Source organism: Mobula birostris, chromosome 2, assembly GCF_030028105.1.
Source record: "Mobula birostris isolate sMobBir1 chromosome 2, sMobBir1.hap1, whole genome shotgun sequence".
Classification (NCBI taxonomy): domain Eukaryota; kingdom Metazoa; phylum Chordata; class Chondrichthyes; order Myliobatiformes; family Myliobatidae; genus Mobula; species Mobula birostris.
In genome coordinates, this window is record NC_092371.1 from 111,909,702 (window position 1) to 111,925,458 (window position 15,757).

Sequence of the window (15,757 nt, forward strand, 5' to 3'; positions counted from 1 at the left end):
ATGTTACAGGTGTATATGAAAAGTAGAGCTATTTCAAAGCTCTGAATAGGATACTTTATTTATCATTTCTAAAATATTCTTACAACCAGCAATGAAAAAGCACTTAGTGTTGATACTTTGAGTATCTAGTGAGATCCTTGCAACTGATGTACACTGGTGAGTTTCTGAATATCTGGTTGCAACTTGGTTAAAGATGATCAAAGATCACCTCTTTTCACAACATCAAGATGGTTATGAGTTTCTGATAACAGGTGAAGAACTTGACTAAAACCACATTCAACTAGATAAGAGGTGGGAAAACCAATGAAAACAACTTTGCTTTCTCCCAGAGCTGTGGGATCTTCTTTTGAATATCACTGGTTATCCAGAAATTTAGCTGGCTGCATTTGAATCTTGCTTGAGCTGTTCTATCACTCTGCAGCTCAATAAGACAATCTTGCGATGTGGTGTCCACGTCATTCACGTTCACCCCAAATGGATCCACCACCCAATCTGGAATATACATCTCCAGCAGGACCCTGAACCGAAATTCCATATCAGTGTGCAGTTGTTTCAAGTTGTCTAGATATTCAGTGAGATCATCTTCTTGCAATTTGAGGAGCAGGCTGCCCTTCAGGGTGTGAACGGTGATTATGTGTAGTCAAGAAGAAGCAAAGATAGCAACTGACCCCCAACCCTCACTGTCCCCAGTGTGTGTGCGCGCACACACAGATACACACACAGTCTCACACACACACACACACACACACACACACACACACACACACACAGGCACGCACAGTCACACACACACAGACACACACGCAGACACACACAGTCACACACACACACGCACGCAGACACACACAGACACACAAACACAGACACACACACGCACAGTCACACACACACAGACACGCACACACAGACACACACACAGACAGACACACACACACACGCAGACACACACACACACACAGTTTTGCTGCCTTGTTTGCATCATCTAGCATATTTCTCCATTCATTTCATTCAGGGCTCCAATTAAATTACTTATACTCATTTTTTAAAATTTATATCTTCTAGTAATATTTCATTAAAACAATAAACTTATCACAGTCCATTCAGAAACTCTTGTAGCCTCTAGTTTCCTGTTTCTTTACTTGTGGACCCTATGAAATCCAGCATGATCCCTTGGGTGACCATATAGCCCACATTGAGATCCACTGGTCTAAACCAGCGAGCTTCTCTCGTCACTCTTAATCCTCATAAAGAGTCCTGAATGGAAATGTCAGCTTGCACCTTTTCCCTCCACAGTTGCTGGTTGACTCACAGAGTTTTAGCATTTTGCTTTTGTTGGGGATGGGTCTCTTGCTGAAATGGTTGTCATACTATGATCCCTTTGAATCTTATGTTATTACTCTGACTAATTGTTTTGGGCAACGCAATTTGTGATAACAATTCAACAACCAGCAGCAGCTGTTATATTGTGTTCATTTGTGCACCCACAGAGCAGAAAAGTACTTGGTAAAACTATCCTATCTGACGTGTTTTGCATTGGTGAGTGGGACCGATGAGGTAAACAGTAGTTGTTATAGCTTACATGTTGATATGTCATAAATCTCTACCTCTTCGCTTTTCTACAGGGAAGCTTTCCTTTCTGCTGGAAACACAGCAGCATTTCAGGCTGTCACAGATGGGATGCATCAAGCACTACCGGCTATGAGTAATTCTACAGTCAGCAACCTGTACGGTTCATTGCTTCCTCTGCCACAGCCATTGGATGCACGGAATCACAAGGTCAGTGTAAGACAGTGAACTGAACAGTATCAGCAGGAGATGTGTTTTCAACTCCAGTTCCCGATGGAGAAATTATTGCTTGGGTTATAACTGCCTACTTGAGATGAAACATTCCTACCGTCCATAAAACTACTCAGACTCTACATAGCCACCCCTCTGTTCAACTCAACTGATCATTATCCTCCACAAATATGTGTTCCCATCCTTCTATATTCTGCTCTTTGAATGTATTCTTCTACCCCTTTTCCTTCTGTTTGTTTGCCTTCACAAATTGATTTTTACAATTCAGAACCTAACTCAATGTTTCCTATCTATTGAATTAGAATCTGAATTGTAAGAATCGTGAAAAATACTTTGGTATCTTCATTGTGGAGGTTGACAGCCAAGAATGAGGATCTAGTACTTTATAATAAAAATGATGACATTAAATGCTCTTGAAATATTAACACCAGAACCTTCTCTCCACAGAAGGTGCACTTCCTGTTTTTATTTCAGATTGTTGGTATTTACAATGTTTTGTCCTTCATGCCTCAATTATGGTTCATTTCTTGATCACATGTTTTATTCTGTTCTAGTCCCTTGCACTGTTTCCCTGGCGAGCTTTCCTTGCCAGGGAAGGTTTTCTACCAGGAATGATCAGCAACCTACAAAGCATAGAGCAGAATATGCAGGTAGGAACATTTCCCCTTCAATAAAGTGCATGTCAGCTGATAGTTTCAGTTCATATATTGTACGTTGTACATACAGTACTGTGCTAAAGTCTAAGGCACATATATAAAGCTAGGGTGTGTCAGACTTTTGCACAGTACTGTAGTAATTTTATGTGCTGCTACAAAAAGAAACTAAATTTCCTGATGTACATGAGTGATGATAGACCTGATTCTGATACGGGTCTCTGTTGTGGACTGGGAGTGGGAAGAGGGCAGGGAGAGGGGAATCAGGGCTGGGAAAAGGGAGAGGAAATGAAGCGGGAAGCACAAGAGAGACATTCTGCAATGATCAATAAACCAGTTGTTTGGAATTGAATGACCTTTCCTGGTGGCTCAGGGCTGGGTGTGTCTGCACCCACTCCACCCTACACCTCAGCATTCCTTCTCTGTCATCTGTCCCGCACTCCCCCCACAGCGCTCTGCCCTTGCCATTCCTAACATCCTTTCAGGAAGTTTTAAATTTGCACTCCGCTCCATGTTGACAAATACAGTACTGTGCAAAAGTCTTAGGCACCCCAGCTATCTATATGCACCTAAGACTTTTGCACAATCCTATTTACAATACAGAAACCAAAACTTTTTCATTGTAGTGTTTTTATATAGTTGACATTAGAAGGTCATTAACAGCCTATGCACTCAGTGCTCTTGATGTGAGGTGACATTGATGCAGAAAACTCATGTTTGCAAATAAAATTAACTAGCTGATCTTCATGGTTGCCAGCAGAATGGCGCCCTAAATTTGAGCAGATGTTTATTGATATTCTTGCTGTTGCTCTCCGATCCAGATATGCTTGTGCATGCTAAGTGATTGCGATCTGAGCATAGCCAATGGCGAACTTCTTGGCGTGTCTCTGCTAATGGAAGATGTGGTTCAGAGTGGAAGCGAAGCATTTCTGTTTCCAGAGAAGGGTGGGACCACATGTGATGAGACAGAAGCCAAAGCTGAGGAGGTAAAAAAAAATTCAGTACAGTAAATATATTCTCTAGTTGTTGCATTTTATCAAGCAGTTTAATCATTGATCACGTTTGGACCAGTATAAACTAACCTGCCCAAAGAAACTGACAAGTTTGCATCAAACAGACTAAGCAACCAGAAACATCAGCCAGCTTTATTTCAAAGGTTGCCAGGCCTTCCCGCTCCTTTCCACTGGGCGCTGCGCCTAGGAGATCTAGTTTCTGAGTGGCCTGCTGGAGACTTTTAGAAAGTGTTCAAATTTAATCAAATAGCATAAATAAGTAATAAAATTGAATATTCTATAAAACAGTCTGTACAATGCCACGGTAGTGCAGCATGATACTATTACAGCTTGGGGAGATCTGCAGTTTGGAGTTCAATTCCGGTGCTGTTCTATAAGGAGTCTGTACTTCCTCCCCATGGAATGCATGTGTTTTCTCCAGGTCTTCCAGTTTCCTCCCACAGTCCAAAGAGGTACCGGGTTGGTTAATTGGCAAATTGTCCCACGATTAAGGTTAGTGTTAACTGGCTTTGTTGGAGGTTGGCTGGAGTGGTTTGGCTCGAAGGGCTGGAAGGGTCTTCTCCACACTGTGTCACCCAAAATAAATAATAAGTGGGTAATTAAAAGTGTTAAAATTCGTTGAATAAAAAATGTAGCTTCACTCACATTTTTCACAATGGCTCATGTAAAGCTGAGGGGTCAGATCTGAGGTTAATGCTGCCTCTCAGTCCTGTCCAACTATTCCTGGACTCCGTGGCAGGTCACCTGCAACTGACATTTACCAAGTTTCTATACTTGGTACTGCGGTGTGTGGTCTCACATGCTTTCTGGAACTAGCCAGCATTGCTCATAGAACTGCTAGCTAGCCACTTGCATAACCTAGCCCAAAATTAAAACAATTATCAGAAACAGAAGCCCTTCAACCTTGTTGTACTTTCCAATAAGGTAAGAGCTTATTCATTCTTGGCCCAATGCACTTCACTAGTTTACCTGCACTGAACTAACTTCGTAGCTACAACACTATATTATGCATTTTACTTTCTTTTTACTAACTCAGTGTATTTATGGGTGGCATGACCTGCCCAGATGTCACACAGACAAAGTTTTTCCACTGTATCTTGGTACCAGTGACGATAAACCAGTACCAAGAATTTCTCCCCGATTGTCATAGTTCAAAGATCTGTCAGTCTCTGACATAAATATATTCAATGACTGTCTCCTTGGCTCTCTGGGTAGGAAATTCCAAGAGTCATGACAGACTGAGACAAGACATTTCTTGACAGTTCTCATCATTTCCATTGTGAAACTATGTCCTAGGGTTCTAAACAGGCCCACTAGGAATCATTATTTCAGCATTAACTCCATCAGCTCTGCTCAGTACTCAAGATCACCTTTCATCCTTTTAGTTTCAAATGGGTAAAGGCTCAACCTGCTCAACACACTTTTCCAACATTAACCTCTCCATTCTAGGAATAAAGTGAATGAACCTTCTCTTCACCGTCTCCTTTGCAGGTACCTCCCTCTTAAATACGGAGATCAAAAACTGAACACTGAGTGCAGGCTTACCAATATCCTGTAAAGCTGCATCAGAAGTATCCCATTTTTATACGCCATACCTTCCCAATGAAAACCATTATTACTCATGCTAATTATTTGTCAGAGCTGCACATTAACCATTTAGCTTTCATGCACTGGAACGCTGTGACCCCTGTGAGCTTTGTTATTGTATAGTCAGACAACACTTAAATGATAATTTCATTTCAGATGCTTCCTTCCAAATTTAACAACGTCATACTTTCCAACATTATACTCCTTCAGTCAACTTAGAGCCCACTCACTTAACCCTATTTTCCTCTACAAGCTCTTTGTGTCCGTCCAACTTGTTAACGTACCCGTTTTGTAAAGAACATAGAACACTACTGCACAGTACAGGCCCTTCAGCCCACAATGACTTGATAACCTACACTAAGGTCAGTCTAACACTTCCCTCCTAGACAGACATATATTTTTTCTATCATCTGTGTTTCATGTATCTCCCTAGTATATCTGCCTCTATCACCATCGCTGGCAGGGCATTCTACACACCCACCACTTTCTGTCTTTAAAAAAACAACTTACCTTTGACATGCCCCCCTTCACTTTCCTCCAATCGCCTTATAATTATGACCCCTTGTATTAGCTATTTCTGCCCTGGGGGAAAAGTCTCCGGCTATCCACTTGATCCATGCCTCTTGTACACTTCCATCAAGTCGCCCCTCAATATCCTTTGCTCCAAAGAGAAAAGCTCCTGCTCACTCATCCTGTCCTCGTAAGACATGACCTCTTGTCCAGGCAGCATCCTGGTAAATCTGCTCTGCATGCTCGCTAAGACTTCCACATCCTTCCTATGAATGAGGTGGCCTGAACGATATACAATATTCCAAGTGTGGTCTAGCCAGGGTTTTATAGAGCTGCAACATTACCTCACAGGTCCTGAAATCAAAACCCCTACTAATGAAGGCCAACACACCGTGCAACTTTTTAACAACCCTATCAACTTGCATGGCAACTTTGACGGATCTATGTATGTGGGATCTCAAGATCCCTCTGTTCCTCCACATTCCTTAGAATCTTGTCATTAACCCTGTATTCTGCCTTCAAATTCAACCTCCAGAGTGAATCACTTCATGTTTTTCCAGCTGAACTCCATCTGCCTCTTCTCAGCCCAGCTCTGTATCCCGTCAATGTCCTGTTGTAACGTATGGCAAAGTTCTACACTATCCATTACACTGCCAACCTTCATGTCATCTGCAAAATTACTAACCCACCCTTCCTCATCTAAGTTATTTATAGAAATCACAAAGAGCAAGGGTCCCAGATCAGATCGTAGTGGAACACCGCTAGTCACTAACCTCCAGGCAGAATATTCTCCACCTATTACAACAACGCTCTGCCTTCTTTGAGCAAATCAATTCTGAATCCACACAGCCAAGTTTTCCTGCATTGCATACCTCCTGACCTTCAAAATGAACCTACCATGGGGTACCTTATCAAACTCCTTACTAAAACCCATATACACCATATCCACTGCTCTACCTTTATCAATATGTTTTATCACATGCTCGAAGGATTCAATCAGGCTTATGAGGCATAATCTGCCTCTCACAGCGCCATACTGACTATCCCTAATCAGACTATGTTTCTCCAAATGCTCGTAAATCCTGTCTCTAAGAATCTACTTCAATAATTTGCCCATACTGAAGTAAGATTCACTGGTCTATAATTCACAGGGTTATCCCTACTCCCTTTCTTGAACAAAGGAATAATAGTTGACACCCTCCAATCATCTAGTATTACTCCTGTAGACAGAGAGGATGCAAAGATCATTGTCAAAGGAGCAGAAATCTCTTCCCTCACCTCCTGTAATAACCTGGGGTAGATCTTGTTTGGACCAGGAAATTACATATCCTAATTTTTTTTGAGAGTTCCAGTACATTCTCTTTCTTAACATTGACATGGTCTAGCTTACCAGCCTGCTTTACGTTGTCCTCACAAATGTCAAGGTCCCTCTCGTGTGAATACTGAAGCAAAGTATCAGCAGCAAATCTAGCTTCCATTCAAATCATGAATATAGATTGTAAATCGTCAATACTCCAGTACTGATCCTCATGATTACTGTTTGATCATCCAAAAATGATCCAAATTGTACAACCACCGCTATTTTGAGGTGTGAATAGATGGCTGAAAGGGCATTTGGTTGTTTAGCATTAATGCTATGTTGATTTCTTTTTTGTAAAATAGCAAGCCATGTGGCGTGTACCATCTTGATGTAGTTGTCTACTTTAATGTGTAACTTAAACTTATGATTCCCTTTGCCTTCCCCTATGATCCGGTGGCCTCAGAACTCTGTAATTCAAGAAAAGGAAGATGGAGAACAATCACCCGTCAACAAATCACTGACCTCTTCAAAAACACTAGAGCCCATATCGATGTACAGAGTACTCAAATCCTTTTTGATATTGTGGAAACAACTTGAGGTATTGAAGGATGAGTGGGGCAGGCTGAAGCTGGGTGTGGAGAGCATCAACACTGTGACCCTCTACAAACAGTTCTGCAAATTGTATAGGTGAGGGAGCTAAACGTGGAAAACTGTGCGTGCCATAATAACTATACATTTCTACAGCATTCTGTAATACAAATTAAATTCTGTCTGCTGGTGGAATGTTCTGAGTTAGTTGTATTGAACTTATAATAATTTATAAGTGGATATTAAACATGCAGTCTTGCATCATTGAAGCTTCATGTGATCAAGAGTTTGCAAATTTTGCCCAGAGTCATTTGAAAGATAATCTATTAGAAGTTTATCACCACCATCATTACGTGATGTGTCGTATGAAAAAGGTTCATAACATGTCACACCAGACAGTCAGCCATTCTTGTCTGGTGCGTAATGTCAGGATTGGTCTCCTTTCGGATTAACCGGGTCATGGGATGAACGTTCCTGACTCGACCCATGTTTTTTTTATGAGGCCGAGTGGCTAGCTCGATGCTCAACCTGGCACAGATGGAAAGTGTGCCCAGGGTGGGGGCGACTGGATTCGAACTTGGGAACCTTCGCTCCGAAGTCCGGCACTGATACCACTGCGCCACCAGCCGCTCTAGTCACCTGCCAACATAGGTGATTGTGGTCTTGACCATAATTGTTCTTGGCAAATTTTTCTACGGAAGTGGTTCGCCATTGCCTTCTTCTGGGCAGTGTCTTTACAAGATGGGTGACTCCGGCCATATAAGAAGTGATGCAGCTTATGTGAGAGAATTACCATAGAAATTATGAACCAGGCTTAAACTCTGGACCTGTGGTTTATTTGAAAGATTGCCTTGTAAATTAAAAAAAACTGACACAACATATTTGTCGTTGTTCAAAGTAAAATTATTATCGAACTACATATATGTCACCATACTGTACACTACTCTGAGATCGAGTTTCTTGTGAGCAATTCACAGTAGATGCAAAGAAACATTAAAGAATCAATGGAAAAACTGCACACAAAGACAGACAAATAGCTAAAGTACAAAAGAAGGCAAATTGTGCAAATACAAGAAAAAAGTGAACAATAATAATAAACAAATAAGTAATAAATAATATTGAGAACAGGAGTTGTATAGTCCTTGGCAAGTGTAAATGTCATTTTCTCATTGTGGCTGTTGCTATTACCCAGTGAGACAATAAGTCCTGATGTGCAACATTGCAGCATAAGGTAATTACCTGTACTTTCAAACTTTTCCTCCACTGCCTAGTTTACCGTGGTAACCCTTGTAGTCTTGTGGACAGTGCTCAGCTCCCACACAAAGATAGTTAGGAGAAACTCACAACTATTTTGAGTTGTCAGTTTTTACCTATCAATGTCATATAGGTTACAATTGGACATTGCAGAGCTGGTCTGACAAGTTGCAAGTTGAAAGGTTGATTTAAAAAAAAATGTTGGCCTTCATTAGTTGGGTTATTAAGTTCAAGAGCCACAATATAATATTGTAGCTCTATAAAACCCTGGTTAGACCACACTTGGAGTATTGGGTTGAGTTCTGGTCACCTAATTATAGGAAGAATATGGATGCTTTAGAGATGGTGGATTAAAGAGCATGTCTATTGAGGATACAGTTGCAAGAAAAAGTTTGTGAACTCTTTGCAATTATCTGGCTTTACTCATTTTACACATAAGATGTGGTCTGATCTTCATCTAAGTCATAATAATAGACAAACGCTATCTGCCTAAACTAATAACACACAAATGTTTGTACTTTTCATGTCTTTATTGAACACATTATTTAATCATTCACAGTCCAGGCTGTATGTGAACCCTTGTACTTAATAGCTGGTAGAACCTCCTTTAGCAGCAATAACGTCCACCAAATGTTTCCTGTAGCTGCTGATCAGACTTGCACAGCAGTGGGGAGAAATTTTAGACCAATCCTCCATACAAAACTGTTTCAGTTCATCAACACACATAAAAGTTGCTGGTGACGAAGGGTCTTGGCCTGAAACGTCTACTGTACCTCTTCCTATAGATGCTGCCTGGCCTGCTGCGTTCACCAGCAACTTTGATGTGTGTTGCTTGAATTTCCAGCATCTGCAGATTTCCTGGTATTTGTGTTTCAGCTCATCAATATTTCTAGGATACCTTGCATTAACAGCCCTTTCAGGTCATGCCAGAGCAGCTCAATTGGGTTAAGGTCTAGAACCTGGCTTGGCTATTCCAAAATATGATTTTTTTTTCTTTTTAAACCATTCTGTTGTTGATTTACTTTTGTGTTTCCAATCATTGTTCTGTTGCATCATTCAACTTCTATGAAGCTTCAGGTGATGGACCGCTACCCCAACATTTTCCTGTAAAATGTCTTGACGCAAGTTTGGATTCATTGTTTCCTTGACAATTGCAAGCTGTCCAGGCCCTGAGGCAGCAAAGCAGCCCCAAACCATGATGTTCCTTCCACCATGCTCCACAGTTGGGATTGGTGTTGGTGTGGAGTGCCCTTTTTCCTCCAAACATAACGGTGTGCATTTCTGCCAAAAAAGTTCAACTTTTGTCTCATATGTCCACAGACATTATCCCAGAGCATTGTAGAACATCCAGGTGGTCTTTTGCAACTTGAGACATGCAGCAGTGTTTTTGTTGGAGAGCAGTGGTTTCCTCCATGTTGTCCTTCCATGAGCACCATTCTTCTTCAGTGTTTTTCTTATAGTGGACAAATGAACAGAGACTTTAGCAAGTTCTAGAGGTTACTGCAGGTCTTATGTTGTTACCCTTGGGTTCTTTTCATTTCTTTCAGCATTGCATGTTGTGCACTTGGTGTGATCTTTGTAGGCCACCCACTCCTGGGGAGACAAGTCCTGCTGAGTTTCTTGCATTTGTAGACAATTTCTCTTACTGTGGACTGATGAACACTCAGGTCTTTAGAAATGCTTTTGCAGCCTTTTCCAGCTTCATGTATCTCTACAATTCTTCTATGGTTCTCTGAAAGTTGTTTTGATCACGGCATGATGCACATGAACTGATCTTTCTTGACGAGCAGGCTCTGTCAGTAACCTGACTTTGTGTGTCTTTTTCATAGGGTAGGGCATCTCTACACTTCCAACCTCATTGCATTGACTGGAACACCTGACTGCAAATAATTTTTGTAGAAGGCATTACCCCAGAGGTTCACGTACACTTTTGAACCTAGACTGTGATTGTTTAAATGGTGTACTCAGTATTGATGATAAGAAGTTTGTGCTTAGGCAGATTGTGTTTGTCTGTTATTGTGACTTAGATGAAAATCAGGCTCATTTTATGAGTAATTAATGCAGAAAACCAGGTAATTGTAAAGTATTCACAAACTTTTTCCTGCAACTGATAGGTCAAACAAGCTTGAGCTTTTTTCTTTGGAGCCAAGGAGGACGAGAGATGCCGTGATACAGGTGTACAAGATGATGAGGCATAGATTGAATGGATAGCCAGAGATTTTTTCCCCAGGGTAGAAATGGCTAATGCAAGGGGCATAACTTTAAGGTGTTTGGAGAAAAGTATAAGGAGGATGTCAGAGGTAGACTTTTCACCAAGAATGGTAGGTGGGTAGAACGCATTGCCTGGGGTGGTGGTAGAGGCAGATACATTAGGGTCATTTAAAAGACTCTCAGATAGAATTAGATAAAAGAAATATGGGAGAGAGAAGGGTTAGATTGATATTAGAGCAATATCGTGGGCAGAATGGCCTACATTACGTTCTATGTTGAAACTGAAAGAATGCTGGGAACATGATTACTGAAGGCGCAAAGCATAGAGACAAAGCAGTATTATAATCAGTCAAACAACAGGAATTCTGCAGATGCTGGAAATTCAAGCAGCACACATCAAAGTTGCTGGTGGCTGACGCAGACTGGGAGACCGCTTTGCTGAACACCTACGCTCTGTCCGTCAGAGAAAGCAGGATTTCCCAGTGGCCACACATTTTAATTCCACATCCCATTTCCATTCTGACATGTCTATCCATGTCCTCCTCTACTGTAAAGATGAAGCCACACTCAGGTTGGAGGAACAACACCTTATATTCCGTCTGGGTAGCCTCCAACCTGATGGCATGAACATTGACTTCTCTAACTTCCGCTAATGCCCCACCTCCCCCTCGTACCCCATCCGTTATTTATTTTTATACACACATTCTTTTTTTTCTTTCTCTCCTTTTTCTCCCTCTGTCCCTCTCACTATACCCCTTGCCCATCCTCTCCCTTTTCTTTCTCCCTAGGCCTCCTGTCCCATGATCCTCTCATATCCCTTTTGCCAATCACCTGTCCAGCTCTTGGCTCCATCCCTCCCCCTCCTGTCTTCTCCGATCATTTTGGATCTCCCCCTCCCCCTCTAACTTTCAAATCCCTTACTCACTCTTCCTTCAGTTAGTCCTGACGAAGGGTCTCGGCCTGAAACGTCGACTGTACCTCTTCCTGGAGATGCTGCCTGGCCTGCTGCGTTCACCAGCAACTTTGATGTGTGTTGCTTGAATTTCCAGCATCTCCTTTTTCACAAAACGCAAACCTGTTGATGCTGGAAACCTTGCACAAGAACAGAAAATACTGAAACTACTCCACAGATCATGCAGCATCTATGGAAAGGAAAACAGAGTTAACATTTCAGCTGAACTAAGATCATTAGAGTTGAGCAAGTTTAAAGTCTCTTTAAGTGCCCTTCACTTTCACTGCAGCTTTAAACTTGCTAATTTGAACTTTTCCCTAGTTCGGCTGCAAGGTCATGAACCTGACACGTTTATGCCATTTCTCTCTTGAACTACTCCCAAACTTTTTCTATTTTTCTCTTAGTATTTGGACCTATTCATTGCAGTATGTGGAACCATTTGATAAGTTGGCATCAAGAAAATTAACGATAATTAAATGTTAAAAGCACCTTAATACTCTGATAGAAAGTCAATTGCAGACTTTACCATTCATTCTAGACAGGAAATCGTGTATCCAGCTATGAAACCAATAGCCCGTCGCTTAGGTGTGGAGGTCGAGTACGAGAGAATGATGCTGAACGATCATCCACTGCTGCCACCAAAAGGGACGTCAGAAATGGAAATAAAGACTCGACAGGTATGTTGAGTGTAGCAGGGTGAGGGCATAATTTAATTTTTAAAGCATACTTTTTGCTTAGAAGTCCTCCGAAATAGTTCAAAATTTGATTTGGATATTTGTGATTTATTAACACGTTCTGACTAAACCTGGTCCTTACATCCTATTGCAGGACGATAGATCCACAGGTCAGGGTCAGAATCAGAATCAGGTTTATTATCACCGGCATGTGACCTGAAATTTGTTAACTTAGCAGCAGCAGTTCAATGCAATACATAATCTAGTAGAGAGAGAGAAAAAATAATAATAAATAAAATAAAACATAATAAATAAACAAGTAAATCAATTACATATATTGAATAGATCTTTTAAAAAGTGCAAAAACAGAAATACTGTATATTTTAAAAAAAGTGAGGTAGTGTCCAAAGCTTCAAAGTCCATTTAGGTATTGGATGGCAGAGGGGAAGAAGCTGTTCCTGAATCGCTGAATGTGTGCCTTCAGGCTTCTGTATCTCCTCCCTGATGGTAACAGTGAGAAAAGGGCCTGCTCTGGATGCTGGAGGTCTTTAGTAATGGACGCTGCCTTTCTGAGACACCGCTTCCTAAAGATGTCCTGGGTACTTTGTAGGCTAGTACCCAAGATGGAGCTGACTAGATTTACAACCCTCTGCAGCTTCTTTCGGTCCTGTGCAGTAGCCCCTCCATACCAGACAGTGATACAGCCTGTCAGAATGCTCTCCACAGTACATCTATAGAAGTTTTTGAGAGTATTTGTTATGCTGAATCGCTTCAAACTCCTAATAAAGTATAGCTGCTGTCTTGCCTTCTTTATAACTACATTGATATGTTGGGACCAGGTTAGATCCTCAGAGATCTTGACACCCAGGAACTTGAAGCTGCTCACTCTCTCTACTTCTGATTCCTCTCTGAGGATTGGTATGTGTTCCTTCATCTTACCCTTTCTGAAGTCCACAATCAGCTCTTTCGTCTTACTGACGTTGAGTGCCAGGTTATTGCTGTGGCACCATTCCACTGGTTGGCATATCTCACTCCTGTACGCCCTCTCGTCACCACCAGTAGCTGCTGTTCTTCAGCTTCTGGACTTTAATGAGTTATTAACCTTTGGCTACAGTATCTTTTGTCCTGATAAACTCAATCAGATTATGATTTAACCACAGAATCATGAAATAAGCCATTTGGCTTATCAAGTACAAAAAAAAGAGAAACCTTTAGGCTAAATCCACTTCCCTGCATTTGGTCTGTAGCCTTCAGGTTATAGCATTTGCTTCTGAGTGAGATAAGGCTTCATAACTGAGATAGCCATCCTTAATTTTAAAAAAATCAGATTTGAGCAATTTGACCAGTAGAACTTAATAATTTAATTAAAAGAGCAGTATTAATCAGAATCAGGTTTAATGTCACTGGCATATGCCGTGAAACTTGTTAACTTTGCGGCATCAGTACAATGTGATACATGATAAAAGGGAGGAAAAAAAGAAAAATGAGCGCAGGAAAGGTGAATGCATAACTGAAAGAACGTGAATTAAATGACAAAGAATTTCTTTTAATGTCCGTGAGCAACAGCATTGGAAGTAATGATGCCCAGAGATTACAGTTTGATTTTTGCCTGTTTCATTCAAGAAAGCAAAATGACACTTAACTGCTTTTCTTTATAGCTGCACAAACTACTTGAAAGTTTGGAAGTTTACATGATCCGAGAACTTCAGAAAAAAATTGCAAGGGAGTTGTCCCTTGTTATGTCAGAAAGAGCTCGAGGAGAAGCATCTCTGCCAACAGGTAAAGAACTGTACTTTATCAAGATGGTTAATAGCTCCCCCATATCTATATTACTATTTTGATTCTCTCCAAGAGGTAAAATGAAGCTGTCATTATATAAACATTCAACAAAAAACTTTTTTTGCCCGGAAAAGTTAATCAGTATTTTCAAAATTCTGAAGATTTTGATTTTTTTCTTAAAGTTTGAGTAATCCTTTTTGTGTATTCCAATTCTCACTCTCCATAAAATGTTTTAAAATGTTGAGCGGGGGTGGGGGGGATGTTGGAATGCTACTGTCTTGTTTGCCGTTCATGAAAATTCTTTGTCTTGGCGCTCAGTCCGCTTTGCGGAATGTCCATTCTTAGGCTGCTGAGGACTCCCTACAAGTTTTGTAGACAGTAAGTCATATTAGAAAAGAGAAGATATCATAAATTCCATTTAATCCTTGGGCATATTTCTTCAATAGGACTGATAACTACCATGCCCTAACCACTGACTTTGCTTTTCATTTAATTAATTGGGTCCAACATAATCAATTTAATTAGGAAACTGTGCTTTTGATTTTGATTTTATTTATTTTAATTCAGAAATTCAATTGATCTAACTAAACTGAATCTACTGTTTACTTCATTAGTTTTTCCTGGCATTAGATCTTGCAGTCACATAGTCTTTGGATGAAACCCGATTTCCTACTGGATACAGTATGTGCCCTCTGATATTTGAATCTATTGCCTCAGCAAAGCAGATTAGTATTACTCATTTCCAATAATTTAACTATGATAAAAACTTTCAGTATAAGACCATAAGATATAGGAGCAGAATTAGGCCATTTGGCTCATCGCGTCTGCTCTGCCATTTCATCATGGCTAATCCATTTTTCCTCTCAGCTCCAGTCTCCTGCCTTCTCCCCGTATCCCTTCATGCCCTGACCAGTCAAGAATCTATCAATCTCTGCCTTAAATATACATAAATAGTTGGCCTCCACAGCTGGCTGTGGTGAAGAAATTCCTCCTGATCTCTGTTCTTAAGATGGCACCCTTCTATTCTGCAGCTGTGTCTTCTGGTCTTAGACTCTCCCACCACAGGAAACATCCTTTTCACATCCACTCTATCAAGGCCTTTCACTATTCAATAGGCTTGAATGAGGTCACCCCTCATTCTTCTGAATTCTAGTGAATACAAGCCCAGAGCCATCAAGCACTCTTCATATGAAAAGCCATTCAATCCTGGAATTATTCTCATGAACCTCCTTTGAACACTCTCCAGTTTCAGCACATCCTTATCAAGTATAGGGGCCCAAAACTGTTCACAATACTCCAAGTGAGGCCTTACCAGTGCTTTATAAAGTCTCAACATTACATCCTTGCTTTTATATTCTAACCCTCTTGAAATGAATGCTAACATTGAATTTGCCTTCCTCACCACAGACTTGACCTACAAGTTAACCTTCAGGGAACCC

At 40.9% G+C, this 15,757-nt stretch overlaps 1 protein-coding gene across 8 annotated transcripts in view; it reads left to right on the forward strand.

Moving 5' to 3' along the window:
- Positions 1-15,757, forward strand: part of LOC140189907 (uncharacterized) — a 209,854-nt gene that overhangs the window by 121,356 nt on the left and 72,741 nt on the right. For all 8 annotated transcript variants that reach the window (XM_072246261.1, XM_072246273.1, XM_072246282.1 and 5 more), the window contains exons 32-37: positions 1,623-1,776; positions 2,352-2,447; positions 3,272-3,436; positions 7,324-7,547; positions 12,404-12,542; positions 14,198-14,318. In XM_072246261.1, coding sequence (XP_072102362.1) covers positions 1,623-1,776; positions 2,352-2,447; positions 3,272-3,436; positions 7,324-7,547; positions 12,404-12,542; positions 14,198-14,318 — 899 coding nt within the window. The remainder of the gene's footprint in view (positions 1-1,622; positions 1,777-2,351; positions 2,448-3,271; positions 3,437-7,323; positions 7,548-12,403; positions 12,543-14,197; positions 14,319-15,757) is intronic.